The sequence below is a fragment of the Loxodonta africana genome, chromosome 15 (genome assembly GCF_030014295.1).
Source record: "Loxodonta africana isolate mLoxAfr1 chromosome 15, mLoxAfr1.hap2, whole genome shotgun sequence".
In the NCBI taxonomy this organism is placed as follows: Eukaryota; Metazoa; Chordata; class Mammalia; order Proboscidea; family Elephantidae; genus Loxodonta; species Loxodonta africana.
Genome location: NC_087356.1, coordinates 78,065,999 through 78,086,880, shown reverse-complemented (window position 1 = coordinate 78,086,880; position 20,882 = coordinate 78,065,999). Strand labels below are relative to the sequence as shown.

Sequence of the window (20,882 nt, the reverse complement as noted above, 5' to 3'; positions counted from 1 at the left end):
CCGGGCGCTGTGGGTACGCCCGCGGCTCGGGGGGCCGCTACCCAGTTCTGCGGGCGCCGCTTCCTGCCCCCTCGCTCGTCAGTCTCTGGCGCGCGCCTCCCGCGCTCGGGCTCGCGCTCTGCAGGGGCGCGCCTGGCGCGGCCCCGCGCCGCCGGCACCGCCCACTCCCCTGCCCGCGGCCGCTCCTCCCTCCGCCTGCAGAGCCGGCGGCAGCGGCTGCGGCGGCGGCAGCTTCGGCGGCGGCCGAGAGAGGCCCCTCCTTCACGCCCTTCTTTCCCTCGCTCGCAGCCGAGCGGAGCCGGCGCACCCGGCCGGGCCCCTACCTTCTCCCGGCCATGGCCGGCAACGTGAAAAAGAGCTCTGGGGCCGGGGGCGGCGGCTCCGGGGGCTCCGGCTCCGGCGGCCTGATCGGGCTCATGAAGGACGCGTTCCAGCCGCACCACCACCACCACCACCTCAGCCCCCATCCGCCGGGGACCGTGGACAAGAAGATGGTGGAGAAGTGCTGGAAGCTCATGGACAAGGTGAAAGGCCCGGGGGGACCCGCGGGAGCAGGGGTGGGCGTGGGCGGAGGGGCTGGAAGGAGGGGAAGGAAGGGACAGAGGAAGCTGGGGGAGGGGACGGGTCACGCGAGGCTGGGGAGGCTCAGGGACTGGGGTGACGGCCGGGAGGGGGCGGAGGGGTGAAGGGACCTGGGGTGGGGGTGGGGAAGAGACCGGGAAGATGGGGGTCGGCGACCGGGAGTGGGGTTGTGGTTGGCAGTGGGGGAACGTTGAGATGTGCGTTAGGGGTAGCGAGACAAAGATGGGGTGGGGGCTGGGGTGAAGGTTAACTGGGAAGCCACTGGGGCGGAAGTATAATGGGGGGTGAGGGCTTTGGGGCTCTGGGTCCTGGGATGTGGGTCGCAGAATTGGCCCCGGGAGACAGGAAGGGGGGAAGGAAGAGTGTTGGGTTTACCGACTAGGGTAGTTGGCTGGTTGAGGAGTCTAGATCTGGCCAGGGAATTAAATTTACGGACTCTGATTGAGACCTGGGATCAGAACAGCTCCGCAGGCAAACTGTGCTCTGCGTGAGTGTATAGTTTTTTTTTTTTTGGCCTTAAGATGTAGCACCAAGATAAAAAGGAATAGGAATGTAAGGTGTTTAAATGGGGCAAGGAAGGAACTTTTCCTCCACATTTAGGCTGGCTCAAGTTTATTATTATGCTCCAAAACATTGGATGTGACCCATTGCTGGTGCTGAGATATGCACTGATTAAACCACAACGTCTGGTTAGAACCATTATCTTCTGAAAGATGGGTTGACTGAGCATGTTAAGCGGCAGATTCTGACGTCTATAACTTCCCCCATACACGCTTCATTTAGCTGGATTCTGCATTTATTAAGGGGCCTGAACCTTAGTATTGGGCCTGGCTTTAAGCTTCTATTTGAAGAGCTTCTTTTTTTTTAGTAAGTGGGAAAAAATAACATCTTTATATTTAACCACTTTTAAGTTTGGCATTTGGGAGAATTTTACTTCCTTATAGTTGTGTTTGTCTAATGAAATAATAGTATTTAGTCCTAAGTACTTAAAAGTGTTTAAGCCATCTAAGGATTGTCAGACAGAATTCAATACAGTGTTTCCTTGATATTTTTTACATTTATTAATATATAACTTATTTTGAAAAAGTTAATACTTCGAATGAAAAGGATTTGGCGTATCATAAGAGAATGGTGTTATCTTCTTCAGGATAAAATTGGCTGTTTCTTTGGTTCCTCTCTGGGCCTAGGTTCCTCTTCTGTAAAGTTCTTCATGGGTTGTTTTGTCCTAAAAACAACTAATAAAAATGGTTATGAATCGCTAGGCAAATTTAAATGTGCTATATAAGTGCTTAGTAAGTCCTGCGTGTGAATTAACACTCTTGTAGTGCATAGCAGTGGCTTAGAACCACTTTTTCAGGGCTGTCTTTTCTCATGTGAAATAATTGGTATTCTAGTTAATGACACAAGTATTTGTGGGTTGATTGTATTAGGTGTTGGGCTAATTCCATTATTTAATACTGTAATAAAACCATTATGGAAAAGCAATTTTAAATGCGTTGACTTTTTTTATTTTAATATTTAATGCATTCAAAATCTGAAGTTTGTAGGTTTGCATTTTAGGGATTTGTGGTTACGGACTGAGAAGGTTCTACTGAAATAGAAAAATTTTGCATTTCCGATTGTCTGTGTCAGAGATGTGGATGCAGTGTACTGAAATTGTATTGATTAGTGACCTCTTTTAAGAATTTTTTTTTTTTATCAAACTCTTATCTGTCTCCCTGAATAAAGGATATGCTATAGATAGTCTTGATCTACAAAAACCAAACAAACCCACTGCCGTCGAGTCAATTCCGACTCATAGCGACCCTATAGGACAGAGTAGAACTGCCCCTTAGAGTTTCGAGGATCGCCTGGCGGATTCGAACTGCCGATCTTTTGGTTAGCAGCGGTAGCACTTAACCACTATATTACCAGGGTTCCCTGATCTACAAGGTAGCCCAAGTAAGGTTCCCCATTATGTCTTACTCCATCGTCTCTTTGAAGTATGTGTATCGCATTTTGGTTTTTTCTGCAGAATGTTTAATTATTTGGAAAGAACCAAGAGGCTTTTCAGGTTTTGATAGCAAAAGAAAAGTGGACTTCTGGCTTTTCCATTCTGTTGTGAAGAGAAGGGTGTTTTAATTATTTATCTGTGTGGTTCGTCTGTGCCCCATGTCACGTATTCCTGGTTGTGCTCACATGAAAACTTAGTTCTTCTTTCTGGTATTTTAGTCCGGTAGCTTCATACTACTTTCCAGATTTTCTGAGTGCGTCTGCAGTGTTGGTAGATTGCAGTCTCTTATCCTTGATGTTTTGAGCATAGGGTATTATCTTTTCCACTTTATTCTTATTTCTGGGCACTGGTGGCACTGTGATTAAGAGCTCGGCTGCTAACCAAAAGGTCGGCAGTTCGAATCCACCAGGCGCTCCTTGGAAACCCTATGGGGCAGTTCTGCTCTGTCCTATGGGGTCACCATGAGTTGGAATCAGCTCGATGGCAATGGGTTTTCTTACTTGTGAAGGTCTATAAATGTGTCGTTAAATTGTCTTGACTTCATGTGGTATGAATTAAGTGGCTAAGGGAGAACTTACTGTCAAATCCACAAATATCCCATTCATTTATTGAATTTAGTCTTACGTCATCATCTGGTACCTGTTTTATCCTTGTTGTTGAAGGTGAATGTTATTCCAGCCTATTATTAATGTGTTGATTTAGCACTGGGAACTGTTAGTCTCCTCCCCTCCCCCGATATTGGATATTGGATGTACGCAGATGAAGAAGTTGGCGTAAGTTATGAGTTCTGGTCAGCATAGGCCCGGTTTAGGAATTTAGTTATCCATTGTGGAACTTAAACTTACTGTTGAAAAAAGTGCTTGTGCTAGAAAATGCTTGTTACTAAACAGAAGTTGGACATGGTCAGCCTCTAGTTTTTTTCCAACCCAGGATTTTTTTTTTTTAATTTTTATTGTGCTCTAAATGAAAGTCTACAGTTCAAGTCAGTTTCTCAAGCGAGAACTTATACACACATTGTTACGTGACCCTAGTTGCTCTCCCTACAATTGACAGCATATTCCTTTTCTCCACCCTGTATTCCCCATGCCCATTCAACCAGCTCCTGTTCCTCTCTGACTTCTCATCTCGCCCCCAGACAGGAGCTGCCCGCATAGTCTCATGTGTCTACTTGAGCTAAGAAGCACTTTCCCCCCAGTGTCATTTTATGTCTCATAGTCCAGTCTAGTCTTTGTTTGAAGAGTTGGCTTTGGGAATGGTTTTAGTTTTGGGCTAACAGAGAGTCTGGGGGCCATGACCTCTGGGGTCCGTCCAGTCACAGTGAGACCATTAAGTCTGGTCTTTTTATTAGAATTTGAGGTCTGCATCCCACTTTTCTCTTGCTCCATCAGGGATTCTGTGTTGTGTTCCCTGTCTAGGATATTGTAATAAATATTTGCGTAAGTACTTCTATGTGAAGGAAGTGGTTAGTAAGGAAAGAACTGGTCAGGGAAGAGAAGGGGAGTAGGGAGTGGAAAAAGATATCGTAAAAGTTGCCTTAAATGTAAATTTAGAAGTATGAAGGCATTTAGTGAGACACTTAAAATTTCAATTTAGTTAGTTGTGAAGTTTTTGAAGTAGAGCAGGGGTTGGAAAATTTTTCTCTGTAAAGTGACAGTTCGTCAGTATTTTAGACTTTGTAGGCCGCATACTCAGACCCATTTATTTATTTATTTATTTATTTCAACTCTTTAAAAACCTAAAAAGCATTCTTAGCTTGCGGGAGGGAGTACAAAAAGAGATTGTGGGCCGCAGTTTGCTCACCCCTGAAGGAGAGCTTCTTGCTAGCGTGAAGGATGCTATTGTTCCCATTAAAGCATGTCTTTAAAAATGTGTTTTCATTTTTTGAATTTAAAAAAGTATATCTAGAAGAGGATTATTTCCTTCCTTGTCCAGCCTGCCTACTCCTACTTTCCCCCTCCCCGCCAAAAAGCACCTGGGGTAACTTCCTGTATCTTGTTAAGATGATCTTAACAGAAGTCATGAATCAGCATGTTTCATTGGAGTTATCCTTCATTCTCTCCTCTCCTTTTTCCCTACCGCCTTCCCTTCCTCCTCCCTTTCTTCCTTATCTTACATTTCAAAAGATAACTTTATAGAGATGAGTGACTATATGAGATCTTTTAAGATTAAACATCTAGTATGTATTTCCCCTGTGTTTATCTTAACCTGGTAAGATTGTAAACCCCATGAGGACAGCATGTAACCTGCTTCCCCCCTGCAGTGTCCAGTCCTGGGGACTTACACAATAGTAGGTGTTTTGTAAATAGTTGTTAAATTGCTTTCTGAGCCCCAAAGGAATAACTGAAAGGAAAAGAACTAGAGGGTAGGGATCAATCTTAATTACATTAAACTTACCTCTTTCTTAGAGTAACCTTTTGGTGGTATCATCTGTTTTAGATACGAAGACATTTAGGCTCAGGGAGGTTAAGTACCTTAGTTTATAGTGGAGTCTGACTTGGAATCCAAGATTACCCAGCCCCTTAAGGCTTAGTTAGGAGCCCTGGTGGTACAGTGGTTAAGTGTTTGGCTGCCAACCTGCAAGCTCTTCTGTTCAAACTTCCGCCAACTGCTCCGAGGAAGAATGATGTGGCAGTCTGCTTCCGTAAAGATTATAGCCTTGGAAACCCTGTGGTGCAGTTCTACTTTGTCCGGCAGGGTCGCTATGAGTTAGAATCAACTGGACAGCAATGAGTTTGGTTTGGTTTAAGGCTTAGTTATTTCCTCTATACACTGCCTTTTCAAGTATACAACGGAATCTCAATGAATAACACAGCCCATTTATTCACAAAGTGACCAGTGCATTAGGGTCATGGTTTCATGGGATGTTGTTGTTGTTAGGTGCTGTCGAGTCGGTTCCGACTCATAGCGACCCTGTGCACACCAGAACGAAACACTGCCTGGTCCTGAGCCATCCTCACAATCGTTGTTATGCTTGAGGTCATTGTTGGAGCCACTGTGTCAGTGCACCTCGTTGAGGGTCTTCCTCTTTTCCGCTGACCCTGTACTCTGCCAAGCATGATGTCCTTCTCCAGGGACTAATCCCTCCTGACAACATGTCCAAAGTATGTAAGACGCAGTCTTGCCATCCTGGCTTCTAAGGAGCATTCTGGTTGTACTTCTTCCTCTTGGAAGATTTGTTTGTTCTTTTGGCAGTCAATGGTATATTCAGTATTCTTGGCCAACACCACAATTCAAAGGCGTCAACTCTTCTTCGGTCTTCCTTATTCATTGTCCAGCTTTCACATGCATATGATGCGATTGAAAATACCATGGCTTGGGTCAGGCGCACCTTAGTCTTCAAGGTGACATCTTTGCTCTTCAACACTTTAAAGAGGTCCTTTGTAGGAGATTTACCCAGTGCAATGCGTCTTTTGATTTCTTGACCTCTGCTTCCATGGCTGTTGATTGTGGATCCAAGTAAGATGAAATCCTTGACAACGTCAATCTTTTCTCCATTTATTATGATGTTGCTCATTGGTCCAGTTGTGAGGATTTTTGTTTTCTTTATGTTGAGGTGCAATCCATACTGATATCCCAGTTCATTGGCCTAGTAACATGTCTAGTGCTTCTGTCCTACCTCCTAGTTAGATGTGTAGCTGTGTAGCACCTGGAGTCTGGGTCTTAAAAGCACAGCGGTTGGTCTCTAGTCACCTGGAACAACAGAGGAAGAAGGAAAGTCAGAAATAGGAGGATATAGAATAAGTGCCTTCACACACAACTGATAATATAGATAAGTGCCTCCATGAACAACTGCCTCCTTTGCCATGAGACCAGAAGAACTGGATGGTGTGCCCAGCTACCATTACTGAACATTTTGATCAAAGATTCCACAGATGAGTCCTGATCAAAGGAAGGAAAATGCAGAAGAGCATTTTAAATTCTTATGGAATCCAGACTTCCTGGAGCCATGAAAGTTGGGTGAATCCCTGGAACTCTTACCTTGAGATACTCTTTAAACCTTAAACCAGAAATACCCCTTGAAGGCTTCTTAAAACCAAACAGTAGTTTAGCATAGTTAGTAAAAAATGTCACCAACTGGAAAGATTAGATAGGACCCTTAGGGGGCAGCGAGTTTATGTTAATGGAGAGGAACAACTTAGAAAAGAAGGATGAGAATGGTTCCACAGCTCAAAGAATGTAATCAGTATCTGTTGTAAGTGTAGAAATGGTTGAATTGGTATATGTTTTGCTGTGTATATTCTCAATAACAACACCCACCAGAGCTCCTCAGGACCAAGGATTTGTCTAAACTTCAGTTCCTGTGCCCAACACACAGGTAGTGCTTGCTGAATGAAGTACAAACATTTAATGGAGTGAAATGGGATCAAAACATAGTCCCTTGTTTTCTACCTCATTGATCTGGATTTTTTATTTTTTGAGTGCTGAATTAAAGTAACATTTACTAAAAGTGGTCTTACCTTTTTTGGTTACGAAAGTAGTATATAATCATTGTGAAACATGATTGTTGTTTTTATGCTTATTAACAACTCCCATGTTATCGTGTGCCATTGAGTTGATCTGGACTCAAAAAAAACCAAACCCACTGCTGCTGAGTCGATTCTGGCTCACAGGGACCCTATAGCACAGAGTAGAACTGCCCGATAGAGTTTCCAAGGAGCGCCTGGCAGATTCGAACTACCCGTCTCTTGGTTAGCAGCCGTAGCACTTAACCCCTAGGCCACCGGCGTTTCCAAAAAATTGTCCCATAGGGCTTCCAAGGAGCAGCTGGTGGAATCGAACTGCCAGGCTCTTGGTTAGCAGCCAAGCTCTTAACCACTACGGCTCCACTGTGCCGCTGAGTTGATTTGGACTCATTAAAAAAACCAAACCCACTGCTGTTGAGTTGATTCCAACTCATAGCGACCTTATATATAGGACAGAGTGGAACTGCCCCATAGAGTTTCCTAGGCTATAATCTTTGCTGGAGCAGTTGGCCAACCAGGTCTTTTGTCCCAGGGAAAAAGTGGTGAGTTTGAACCACTGACCTTTTGATTAACAGCTGATTGCTTAACCATTGCGCAGCCAGGGCTCCACTAGAACTCCCCTAAAGGATGTTAAATTTCTTATTGTTTATTAGGAAACATGAGCTCAGTTGAGCATCTCATGTGTTTAAAACCCCTTGCTGTCGAGTGAGTTCCAACTCACAGCTACCCTATAGGACAGAGTAGAGCAGCCCCATAGAGTTTCCAAGGAGTGCCTGGTGGTTTTGGACTGCCGACCTCTTGGTTAGCAGCCAAGCTATTAACCACTGTGCCACCAGGGCTCTTTCATGTGACTAGTGATGCAAAATTTGAAAGGTATATAGGATAAAAGTAGGTTTAGGTGAGGGAAGAAGATAATCTTTTTTCTTTTGCTTTGTGACTTTGGTTAAAGTTTTTGGTGGCGCTTGATAAACCAGTTTTTAACATGTTGTTAGCCAGCACTAGTCATATAACGAACTTCATAAAACATTGTCAGATTGGTTTGATCATGTCCCTGAGTCTCCCACTTAAGTAGAGTTTGTGTCACGCTGAAGTCTACAATCTTATTTATACTGTGAAAAATCATTTCCCTAATGATTAACCTAGAGCATTTAAGAAAAAACAAAGTTTTCGTTTGAAAACTGAGCCTAAATTTGGGTCACAGTTTTCAGTGAAGATGTTACTTCTGATTTATATTAGGTTTGTTAAGGGAGGGATTATAACAAGCAAGACATTGTGAAATGTTTTCATGATTAGCACATTTTGTGCTGGAAGGAAATAGGTGGGAGTAGTCAACCAGGAGCCCTGAAGCCAGCCTCAGCCCTGTCCCCATAATGTTCCTTCCCAAAGCGGCTTCCAAGAGGAGGAGGGAAAAGGGGCGGTAATGATGGCATTGGCATGAGCACCCGCTGGGGCTTCAAGCACTGGGGAGATGCGGTGCTACCCACAGGAGCTCCCATGGCTCCTTCAGAAGAAAGCAGTGACTCTGGTTTTCCTCTCCCTGTAGCTTTGAGAGGGATGATGAGTCTTGCTCAGCAGACCCTACTGCCTGGGTACTTTTTTGCAACCAGCCTGGACTGCTGCCTTCTCTCTTGTGCTAGGATCTGCTATAGAGAAATTCTTAAAATAAGGCCAACTCTTTGGTACGGGATGAGATCCTAATTTCCTACCGTCTCCTTTCTTAAACCCGTTTTGAGTAGCAGCGCTCTGCCTTAGAAAAACAGAAACAGAATTTATGAATCATAAAATGTATGGAACAAATGCATAAATACAGTATATATTGTATCTGTACAAGTGTATAGAACAAAATGTAGAAGTCTGTTTTTACTCTCATACCCCCAAACGAGCACCCTCCCATAAAGTAATCCCTGTCTGTAATTTAGGATCCATTCTTTCATCCCTTATTACTTTTCTGGAAATGGTTCTGAAAAGGTTGAATGGACAGCATTACCCTTGAAAGATTTATCAACTTGAGCAAGTTGTTGACTTCTTAGCATTTTTGCACTTGGACTGACAACTAATGTTAATATTTCCTTATAGAGCAGTTTACGATTTCACATCTGCTGATACAGCAAAAAATCTCAAAATAATGAGTCTTACGGGAATGAACTGAGATTCAGAGTGATTAGGTAACCTGTCCAAGTCACCCAACTAATTTTTTTTTTTTATGTGCATCTTGAACTGGCATTCAGACTTCATCAAGCAATATCTTATAAACCAGTGCTCTCAAACTTCAATGTGAGTTCATGCCATCCGTTGATCTTGTTAGAATGTAGAGTCTGATTGGAGTAGGTCTGGGGTGGGGCCTTAGAGTCTACATTTCTGACCAGCTTCCGGGTGCTATCACTGAAGACGGCTTAGGGACCACACTTGAAGTAGCAATGCCACATCACTCCAGTTGTTTTTATTTTAGATAATCTTGACAGTTTTTTTTTTTTTTAAGGAATGGCAGTAGGATATTGTAATTTAGTAGCATCAGAAGCCCTCTGAATTCACAACGTGGGAGGAAAGAGAATCAGCATCGGCTCAAAGCTGATTCTTATGAGGTGAAGGTCAGACATACCTCCAGTCTCCAAATTTTTTACCGATTCTGACACTAGCCATCCTTCCCATGGCACTCTCTACTTGTCTGCTGAATTTAATAGTTCATTGCAGTGGTCACACAGAACTCACAGACCATGCTCACGAATCGTATGGTTTATTAAGGAAGCAACAGGCAACAACTCAGGATCAGGATCAACTTGGAGGTAATAAGAGCAGCTCAGGAGACAGGATGTAGTTTGCCAATCAGGACAGCTTCTAACCACGACAGCCATCAGCTTTCTCTCAGCTGTGCCCTGCCTACAGAGGGGCCTTGCTCCCAGCCTGGCCTCCGCTGCTGGGCCTTCTCTTGACTGGGCTAGCAGGCCCTTCTTTTGGCCATGCTAGCCTCCTCTTGACCTCTGTCCTGCTTGGGCAAGTGTTACAGCTTTTTAGCTCTGCTGGCAAGTGCCCTGAGGCACCCCACTCTGGCAGCAAGCCTTCTGCCTGAAGGTGCTCAGCTCTCTCGCTCTGTGGGCTGGTAAGTCCACTGCTGCTGCGTTACTCCTCGAACCGGGAAGCCTATTGCAGCCATCTCATGCCTGTCTCCTGCCTGGTTTGCCACTCATACTGCTATCACCGACTTGCGCCATCTCTAGTGTCTCAACTCTCTTTCTCCTAGGTCTATGAGACTTCAGTGCAGAGACCCCAGGTTCAAAGGATGTGCTTCACTTCAGGGTCTTCTTGATAGTAGTGAGGTCCCCCTCAACTTCAGTGGGATTAACCCTTTTATAAGGCTACTTCTCCCACCAAGACCATGGACTGACCAATCCCCTCGATAGGCCATAGTCACTTAATTTGCATGGTAATTGTCCAATCCCTGCAAGGCTTTTATGTACCTTATTTGCGTAGTAAACTGTCCAGTCCCTGCAAGGGTTTTCCACACCTTATTTGCATAGTAAACTGTCCAATCCTTTTGCAAGACTGTGGCCTAGCAAATCATCTTGGCAGATCTACAGACCCAGGGCCAGAAAGGCCATATATAAAGAGAAACCTGTTGCACTGCAGGTATCTTATTTATGTTTAAGGTTTTAATTATTACGTTCTTGAATTACGAATGTAATAAATACTCATAAAAGTATAAATTTTTAAGCAAAAATGGAATTTTAAAGCAAAAATGGTTCTGGGATTTTTTTCTTTTTTAAAATACGCCACATTATGGAAATTTTTCATGTTAGTATTACATTGGTCTCCCTGAGTCTTTTCAGAACTGTATAGAATTTTATAATATGTAACAGTTTACTTAATTCATATTGGTAATCTTCTGGGTGATTTCTCATTTTTAATTTTTGAAACCATGCTGCAGTGACTATCCATCATATAGTTTCTAAATTTTTCCTTAGAAATATAAATTCCTAGAAAGGAAATTGCTGGGTCAAAGGAATCATATATTAAAGTTTTAAAAATATGTATTGCTAATTTGCCTTTCACTGACAGTCCTTTTGTAGTTTGTTTATTTAAATAGGGTAGCTGATTCTTAGCTACCACCTTAAGTGAAAATCATGCTGGCATCTTTGCACAATCACATTTTTTTTTAATATCAGCTGTATGCCCATAAAAAACCCATTGCTTTTGAGCCAATTCTGACTCATAGCAACCCTATAGGACAGAGTAGAACTGTCCCATAGGGTTTCCAAGGAGTCCCTGGTAGATTCAAACTGCCGACCTTGGTTAGCAGCTGAACTCTTAACCGCTATGCCACCAGGGTTTCCAACTATATGCCAGGTGCCAGAAAATTAAAGATGATCCAGTGCTTGTGCTCACAATCTGGAGGTGTACAAGGGCTCTGGGAACCCTTTGTGGGAATCTTTAGGCAAAATATAACTTAATTTCTGAGGGGACCAGAAAAGGAGTTGAGAATGGTGAGGGACTTTAGATCAAGCAGGTGACTGTAATACTCTTAATACTGTCGTTAGGTGTCATTGAGTCAATTTGTCTCATAGTGACCCCATGTGACAGAGTAGAACTGACACATAGGGTTTTCTAGGCTGTAGTGTTTATGGGAGCAGATTGCCAGGCCTTTCTCCAGTGGAGCAGGAGCCATTTGGTGGGTTCCAACTGCCAACCTTTCAGTTAGCAGCCTAACGCATTGGGTGGGCTCCACCCGCCAACCTTTTGGTTAGTAGCATAGTGCTTAACCATTGCGCCACCAGGGCTCCTCATCTAATTCATAGTTGTATCTTGACTAGAGTAGCCATCCGGAAGAGATGTTAAAATCATTTAAGTCCAGTTCATGGTGTATATTGGTTTTGAAGTTGCACACGTAAGTTTGGGTAGGGAATTATTTTTTCCCTTTTAAAAATAGAATTTCATGCATAAAAACTGCATGGGTAAGCTGTGAGAACATGTCATTTACTTAATTTTATACACTAAAACTTGTTTCCTTTGATTTCCATGCTAGTTAAGGCCTCCCACCCCCATTGCCTTGACCTGAGTAATGTAAAAGATTTTAAAGCCTCAGTTGGTCTGGGACTTGCTGCGTGTTTCCTGAGTGTGGCATGTGAAATTGTATTGGATGCTCTTATTTTTTTTCCCTGCAATTAATGTGATAAATGAAAGTAATGAGATTGGTAATTAGTTATAAGTGGTAGAGTGTTGTTAATAAATGCTGTTGGGTGGTATTTGAGAAGTGTTATGTAATTACAGTTAAGTCCCTGAATGGAGTTTTGATAAATCAATAGTGGAGAATAGTAATTAGAAGTAAAAGACTTTTCTTGAGGCCATTATTTTGTGCTGATATGTTTCTTTTAAAAAAAAAAGTATAGGTTTCTGATTTGTCTGAAAAACAGCCCTGCGTTGTTTTCAGCTAAAAGCTCTACTGTATATTTGCACTTCTTCAAGTTTCAGAGATGACGGAGTTTCTAAACTTGAAGCTTGAAGAGACCCTAGAAATCAGTCTAAGACCCAGAGAGCTGAATAACTTAACTTGGCCAAGGTCACATAGCCAGTGAATGTCAGTCACCAGACTGGAACCCAGGTCTCTGGACTCCTACTCTGGTATTCTTTCCACCATACGTACCTCCTGTTCTCTTGAGCAATATTGATTCTTTTAAAACTAATAAAAATTTACATGTTGGTTTATGCATATAGCTCAATAGTTTTTGTAGCAGAGCACTTATTCATATTTAACCATGAAAAGTTTGAAAGGAAAAGTGCTTCTGTGAATAAGTTGGGGTCTGTAGAGATAGAAGTAGTCATAGTCCTGCATGCTTGTATTTTCTCCTTAATTAGAAATGCACATTCCTTAGTGTTAGAAAGATTCTGCATTCAAAACAGAATTAGGCTTAGGCACTGTTCTCTATGGCTTCTTTTCTCTTTTTAAAAATTAGACAATTTTCAAGCATCTTATCTCTCTTTACTGTGGTCATAGATAACGCTTACCAGATTTCTTTGTTAACCAGCCAGTAAGCCTTGGCAGAAGCAAAGGGAGGAGCTACACCAATGGGAAAGCTATTATGAATGGAGTATATGGCAGCTGACAAGGATCCTGTTGGTTTCCCACAGCTAAGCACATTTCTTTTTGACATTGTTCTGAGTGATGCTGTCAATGTACAGGCAGGAGTAAACAAAAGGCAGCCATTTTTGCTACTGTAGGACTTTGAAAGTAAAAGAAAACCAAATGGAGGACGGATTAAGCGAGAAAATATTTTATCTTTAGACAAATTTTTGGTGAATGTTTTTTAAGCCCAAAGGGCATATTTGTGATTTAGAGGTTAACTAGGACTGCCAATTTAAAATTCACTGAGTAGTAAAGACAGGTTGTTTTGGTTTTTTAATGTTTGCTAAGTGTTGTCTTGAATTATTCACAGAGCTTTTTTAGAACCTTTTTTCTAGAGGTATTAAATATTTAGAGCCTTTTTTTTTTTTCTTTTGAAAAGATAGTAATATCTGCAGAATAGACCTTGTGTTTTCTTTATGGTCAGTGTTAGTGCTCCATAGCCTAACGACTCAGAGCAGTTAGTTGAGTGCTGGTTTCCCTGGTCACGCGATGATTCGTAAATCTTAAGCAGACATTTAATCTACAAATGGTCTTTTCAAGGTCACATTCTAAGGAGGGACAAATAACATTTGCGGAAGGTACAAGGTACTAGATTGAAGATACGAATTAAGTGTTGCGGAGATATTTCTTAACCTGTTGTTCTGATATTCTAAATCTGGTATGTTACGAGGGCCAATACATGTTTCACTTCATTGTCTTTAACAACATTTATTGATTGTGTATTACACAGCAAATTTAGATTAATTTTTATTTATTCTTTTAAGGAGACTGTACCTTTTTTCCAGTATTAGGCAAGTATAGCATTTTAGCCTCATCCTTGTGGCGTTAATGCGTTTACCTTTAAGTGGGGAGACTAACTGGATAGTAAGTGTAGTCCTGGGTGTGTATGTAAATGCTCTTACTGGGAGCTCGCCTTGGTTTCTACCTTTAAAGGCATGAATACTGTGGTTTTTGCAGATTTTTGGTCACCCTATTCTTAGGTTGCCTACTGCTTTTTCTCTTGCTCACTTCTTCATGTTGTTTTGTCTATTCCTTGGTTATGAATTAGACAGAAACCATTAGGACTGGGAAGATAGCTATGGCATGGCCAGGATGGTAGGAATAATGGTGCCAGCTTCTGGGAGTCATCAGAGGGCAATGTGAGGTCTGCCATTTTATCTTCAGTAAATAATTTCAGCTTGCCCTGCAGATAGCTGAGTCAAGTTGTAGGGAAATGGGGAAGGGAACTAACACTTGTTGGTTGCAACTTTATTGAAAACTGCAGGCCTTTCATAAATGTTTTATTATGAGGTAGGCATTATCTCTGTTTTTATAGGTGAAAGCACTGAGGCTCAGAGGTTAAGAAATTCACCCAAGGTAAGTGGCTGAACCAGAACATTTTGAAATACTTGTTTAAGTCAGTCTTGTCAAAATATTAAAAGATTGCTTGGTCCTTTTTTTTTTTTTTTTAATTGAAAACTTAAGTCAATAATAATAATTTAAAAGCTTATATTTTAGGCTTCATCATAATATCTCTTTAATTAGTCACTGCCTACGCCACACATCACCCTCTCTCCCTTGCCCTCTATTCTTTAGTCTCGCTGATCTTCTTTCTGTACCTCAGACAGATCCAAACCTGTTCCTACTTTAGGGCTGTTGGACTAGCCTTTCCCTCTGTTTGGAATACTCTTCTGCTGGCTTCTACATGACTGACTTCTTCCTGTAATTGCAATTTGTAGCCTTAATGTCACTTCAGAGAAACTTTTCCTGTCCTCTGCTCTATAGCAGCCACCCAGCACTTTCTCGTTAGATTGTTGTGAGCTGCCATCAAGTTGGCCCCTGACTCAGACTCCACGCGCAGTGAAACGAAATGCTGCACGGTCCTGCATCATCCCCGTGATCATTTGTGGATTGGACCGTTGTGATCCCTAGGGTCTTCATTGGCTGATTTTCAGGCCTCTCTACCTAGTCTGCCTTAGTCTAAAAGCTCCATTGAAACCGGTTCAGCATCATAGCAACACACAAGCCTCAACTGACGGATGGTGCATGAGGGCCATTGGCTGAACCCAGGTGTCCCTTGTGGAAGGCGAGCATTCTTCCACTGAACCAGCACTTACTCTTAACGGATTACCCTATCTTAATTCTTTACATAGAGAACCTGATATTTTCTTGGTGATTTGTTTGTTTATTGCCTCTCAGATTCAGAGTTGTTTTTTTCACCTCAGAACCACCTGGTACAACCTCCTTTAATTACCAGTACTGTCTGCATACTACAACTTTGTCTTTGTCTGAGCCTATGCCTACTCCCTTTTTGTTTTAGAACAAGAAGATGTCCCTTCTCTTTTAATAGTATTCAGTGTAATCCTTTCTTCCTGTGTGCTAAATCCCATTTCCAGTTATCTTGCCAGAAACCTGTTTGCCATTGACTTCTTTTTCTCTTTGGTTCTGTCTCAATATGAAACATGTTCAATTTTCTCTGAAAATAAAAATATTAAACTAAAAATAAAACTCTTCAATCACTACCTCTTGTAGCTTTTGCTAGATCTTGATCTCTTAGTCTGAATGTCAGTCTCCCTTACCCCTCTCCTTGGTCTAACCAAGGAACCCACAAATTTTAACATTTTATTGTAAAATATATTCTGAATAATAAACAACTGGCTTGCAACTGAGTTTTTGGAATATACCATTTGTAAATCAGGGACTGTCTGTATTTCTTTTACTGATGCCCACCCCAGTGCAGTCGAGTGGATTCCGACTCATAGCGACCCTATAGGACAGAGTAGAACTGCCCCATAGAGCTTCCAAGGAGTGCCTGGAGGATTTGAACTGCCGGCCTTTTGGTTAGCAGCTGTAACACTTAACCACTACACCACCAGGGTTTCCTCTCTTATTGACACGAGTTCTTAACTCTCTTGCACTTAGAATGTAGTTGTCTTCTAGAGTCTTTTTTTTTTTTTTTCTTGGCTTTGTTGTTCCCATTTGGCTGGAAACACTTGACAGAATGAGCAGCTTCTTAAAACACTTAAAATATTCATACATCACATATTTTTGTTCATTCAGCTTACCTTTATTTGTTAGACTTATATGGGGCTATTTTGAAAAGTTCAAGATAATGGTGTACAGAGAATGAAATATCTAGTTTTTAAAGTTCCATATTGCCTTATCATTTGAAGACTCATTGATGATTAATCATTCAATCAGAATTTTACAGTTCCAGGTGGATATAAGGATTCCACTTCTGGGGAATCTATCCTCAGGAAATAATCTGATGTACAGAAGAATGAAGTGCACCCACAAAGATGCTCATCACAGTAATGATTCCAATTGTAAAAACTGGAAAACAAGCAGGGGGATGGTTAAGATATGGTATACTTGTGGAATGGAATCATTTAGACCTTTCGGAAAAGTTTACAATGAATTTTTGATGATGTGGGAAAATGTTAGTTTTTTTACTGTGAAATAAAGTTTTTTTTTTTCTTACTGTGAAACACTGCTTCCGCTAGTGTTAATACTGGGTTGTTTTGAACCAAATGCCCTGCTGACAACAACTAGAAAAGCTAGAAGACATTGGAGAGCTGTCAGGCCAGTGAGGAATTATGAGGTCCAGTTCTATAAGACAGGGAAGTTTTGAGAGGTAAACCTGATGTTGAAGGCTGCCTTACCCCCTCGAGGTCGTTGCTGATTCTGGTAGCGACAGTTGAGAGGTGAATAGAGTTTTCAAATACTTCTGTCAAGGGCAATAAAAAATAGGAATTAGGGCCTGCCGAGGTGGAAGTTCCTGGGAAACATCCTAGGTATCTGGGTTGGTTCCCTAGGGGCCTAAATCCTAGGAGCAAGGGTGAAAAAGAAGTAGACCCGTTTTTACAGGGACAGAAGCCCAACTTGGAAATTCTCATCATGGATTGGATAAAGATGATTTGGAATTCTCAGTGTCCCTAATCTAGTGCTTGACAGAAACAAAAGTAAATCCTCTATGAATAACATTATCCATAACTTCATATTGTCTCTGTAGTTAATGTATATACAGTGTCCTGCATTCAGTAAAAATAACAAGGCTTATGAAAAGAAAAGATGCTGCTAAAACCAATATTGATGTTGAACATTTTTTCATGTACTCATTGGCCATTTGTAGTGTATCTCTAATTCTTCAGAGAAATGTCTATTCAAGTCCTTTGCCCATTTTTAAATTGGTTTGCTCTTTTTTTGTTGATGTTGTTGAGTTGCAGGAGTTCTTTATATATTCTGGGTCTTAATCTCTTATCAGATATATGATTTGCAGATATTTTCTCCTATTTTGTGGATTGTCTTTTCACTCTCTTTATGGTGTCTTTTGATGCACAATTTTTTTTTTTAATTTTAATGAAATTCAGTTTATTCTTCTATTGCCTGTAGATTTGGGGCCATACTTAAGAAATCATTGCCTAATCCAAGGTCATGAAGATTTTCACTTATGTTTTCTTTTAAAAGAATGAAAAACTTTGGTATGTTGTACTTTTGTTTTTAGGTCTGCTTATGTAAAGATTACAGCCAAGAAAACCCTCTGGGGAAATTCTTCTTTGTCACATGGTGTCACTGTGAGTCAAACTGACTTGATGGCACCTAACCACAACAACATTATGTTGTAGAAGTTCCTTTCTATTCCTAGTTACTGAATGTTTTTAGTCAAAAAAGTGTGTTGAATTCTGTCAGATGCCTTTTCTGCATCAATTGAGATGGTCATTTTTTTTTTTTGCTTCTTTCTATTAGTGTGGTGTACCGCATTGATTTCTGTATGTTGAGCCATCCTTGCATTCTGGGAATAAATGTCACTTGGTCATTGTGTATAATGCTTTTAATATGTTACTGAGTTTGGTTTGCTAGCATTTTTGTTGAGGATTTTTTCATCTGTAGTCATAAGGGGTATTGGTCTGTAGTTTTTTTGTATTGCAATTTTCTGGCTTTGGTATCTGGCCTTATACAATGAGGTAGGAAGTGTTTCCTCCTTTTTGAGTTTTTTGGAAGAGTGTGAGAAGGTCTGGTGTTAATTCTTTAAATACATTGTAAAGTTCAGCAGTGAAGCCGTCTGATCCTGGGCTTTCTTTGTTGGGAGCTTTTCGATTACTACAGGCAGTCCCCAGGTTATGAACAAGAGGCATTCCTAAGTCTGCCTTTAAGTCAGATTTGTAGGTAAGTTGGAACAGGTACATGCAGTTCTTATTTAGCATCAGTCAAATGTTTGCCTTAGTATATGCTGTGTATTTTCCTTTTTTATGCATATAAAACACTTAAACACTTCCAGTCCGCAGAGTCTTTTCATAAGCATCACAAAGTAGTGCATACGTTTGTTATTATGAACCATTTTACTTAACACAAATTTTTTTGTAGCTTAAGAGCAAACATTTATTATCTCACAGTTTCTGTGGGTCAGGAATTCAGGAGTGGCTTAGCTGGGTGTTTCTGGCTCAGGGTTTCTCATGAGATTGCAGTAAGAATGTCAGCCAGGCTGCTGTCTTTTGAAGGCTTGGTTAGGGTTGGAGGATGCACTTCTAAGATGGCTAATTCCCCTGGCTGTAAGCAGAGGGTCTCAGTTTCTTGACTGGCCATTGGTGGGAACCTTTAATTTTTGCCATGTGGTCCTCTCCATAGGGGTGCTTAGGTGCCCTTCTGATGTGGCAGTTAGCTTCTCCTAGAGTGAGTGATGAGAGAGAGAAGCTGACAGATTTTTAATATAGTACACTTTGTGGCAGTCCGTTCTTAAGTATGAGTTGTCTGTAAGTTGGAGATTCGTAACCCAGGGACTGCCTATAATTCAATCTCATTACTAGTTATAGGTCTGTTTATATTTTCTGTTTCTTCTCTAGTCAGTTTTGGTAGATTTCATCTAAATTTTTCAATTTTGGGGGGTAGAACTGTTGATAGTATTCTCTTAAACAATTCTTTTTTTTTTAATTTCTGTAAAAATCAATAGTAATGTCCTCACTTTCATTTCTGATTTTAGTATTTTGAATCCTATCTTTTTTTGTAGTCGATGTAGCCAAAATTTTGTCAATTTTGTTGATCTTTTTGAAGAACCAAATAATGGTTCTGTTAATTTATTCTGTTTTTCTGTTCCCTATTTCATTTAGCTGTAATTTTCCTCTCTGGTAGTTTTGGGTTTAGTTTACTCTTCTGTTTGTAGTTCCTTAAGGTGTACAGTTAGGTTATTTATTTGATATATATATATATATATATATTTTTTTTTTTTTTAAGGTATGCATTTACAGCTGTAAATTTTCTGCTTTCACTGTGTCCTGTAAATTTTGATAGTTGCGTTTTTTTCCCATTTATCTCATGGTATTTTCTAATTTCCCATGTGATTTCTTCTTTAAGAGTGTGTTGCTTAATTTCCATATATTTATTAATTTTTCCAGTTTTCTTCTGTTATTAATTCCTAATTTTATTCCATTGTGATCAGAGAAGGTATTATTAGTTCAGTTTTTAAAAATTTATTAGTATTTGGTTTATGGCCTAAACTGTGATGTATCCTGGAGAATGTTTCACTTGTACTTGAGAAGAATGTCTCTTCTGTTGTTGCTGGGTGCTCTGTATATGTCCGTTGCATCTGATTGATTTATAGTGTTGTTCAACACTATAAATTGATCTCCTGTCTGGTTGTTCTCTCCATTATTGAAAGAGGAGTATTGAAGTCTCCAACTGTTATTGTAGAGCTGTATTTCTCTATTCAGTTTTGTTAGTTTTGCTTCATATATTTTGGGACTCTGTTGTAAGGTGCATATATGTTTATAAATGCTATATATTCTTGCTGTATTGAACCTTTTATCAATATATAGTTCCCTTTTTTGTCTCTTTTAACTTTTTTTGATTTAAAGCCAATTTTGTCTGACAGTAATATAGTCACTCCAGCTGTTTTTTGCTTATTCTTTGCATGGGATACCTTTCTTCTTTTTACTCTCAACCTGTGTGTCCTTTTATCTAAAGTGAGTCTTGGTAGACAGAATAGAAATGGATTCTTTTTTTTCTTTTAATCCAATCTGCCAGTCTCTCCCTTTTAATGCAAGAGTTTAGTCCATTTACATTTACTGTGATTACTGATGAAGAAGGGTTTAATGCTGCCATTTAGCTACTGGTTTTCGGTATGTCTTTTTGTTTTTTTTCTTCCTCCATTCATCTGTTATTGCCTTTTTTTTTTAATTTAGTTGATTTTTTGTAGTGTACAATTTTGATTCCCCTCTTTCCTTTGATATATATTTTTCTTAATGAATACCTTGGGGGTTACAATTAACATCTTAAAACAATCTAGTTTGAATAATACCAACTTAGTTTCAATAGTGTACAGACGCTCTGCCCCTGTATATCTCTGTCCTTTCCCATATTTTTATACATTGTAAGCTGATTAATGTAAATTTATAGTTGTTGTTTATGCATATAATTTTCAAATCATACATGAAGAGAAAAGTTACAAACCAAACCAAAAGTACAAAAATACTGGCTTTTGTATTTATCTGTGAAGTTACCTTACTAGTGTTCTTTTATTTTTCTTATGGCTCTGAGTTACTGTCTAGTGTCCTTTCAGCCTGAAGGATTCCTTTTAGTATATTTTGTTGGGCAGACCTACTGGTAATAAACTCCCTCAGCTTTGGCTTATGTGGAAATGTTTTGATTTCTCCTTCATTCTTGAAGGGTAGCTTTGCTGGATAGTGAGTATTTGGTCGAAGTTTTTTTTTTTTTTTTCTTTCAGGTCTTTAAATATGCCATCCCACTGCCTTCTGGC

General features: G+C 40.6%; 1 protein-coding gene across 2 annotated transcripts in view; it reads left to right on the top strand.

The window, feature by feature from the left end:
• Positions 1–229: 229 nt before the first annotated feature.
• CBL (Cbl proto-oncogene) overlaps positions 230–20,882 on the top strand; it is a 101,814-nt gene continuing 81,161 nt past the window's right edge. The window contains exon 1 of one of the 2 annotated variants that reach the window (XM_003418189.4): positions 230–524. In XM_003418189.4, the coding sequence (XP_003418237.1) occupies positions 336–524 (189 nt within the window). In that variant the 5' untranslated portion in view covers positions 230–335. The remainder of the gene's footprint in view (positions 525–20,882) is intronic. The other variant, XM_064268952.1, reaches the window with a different exon arrangement.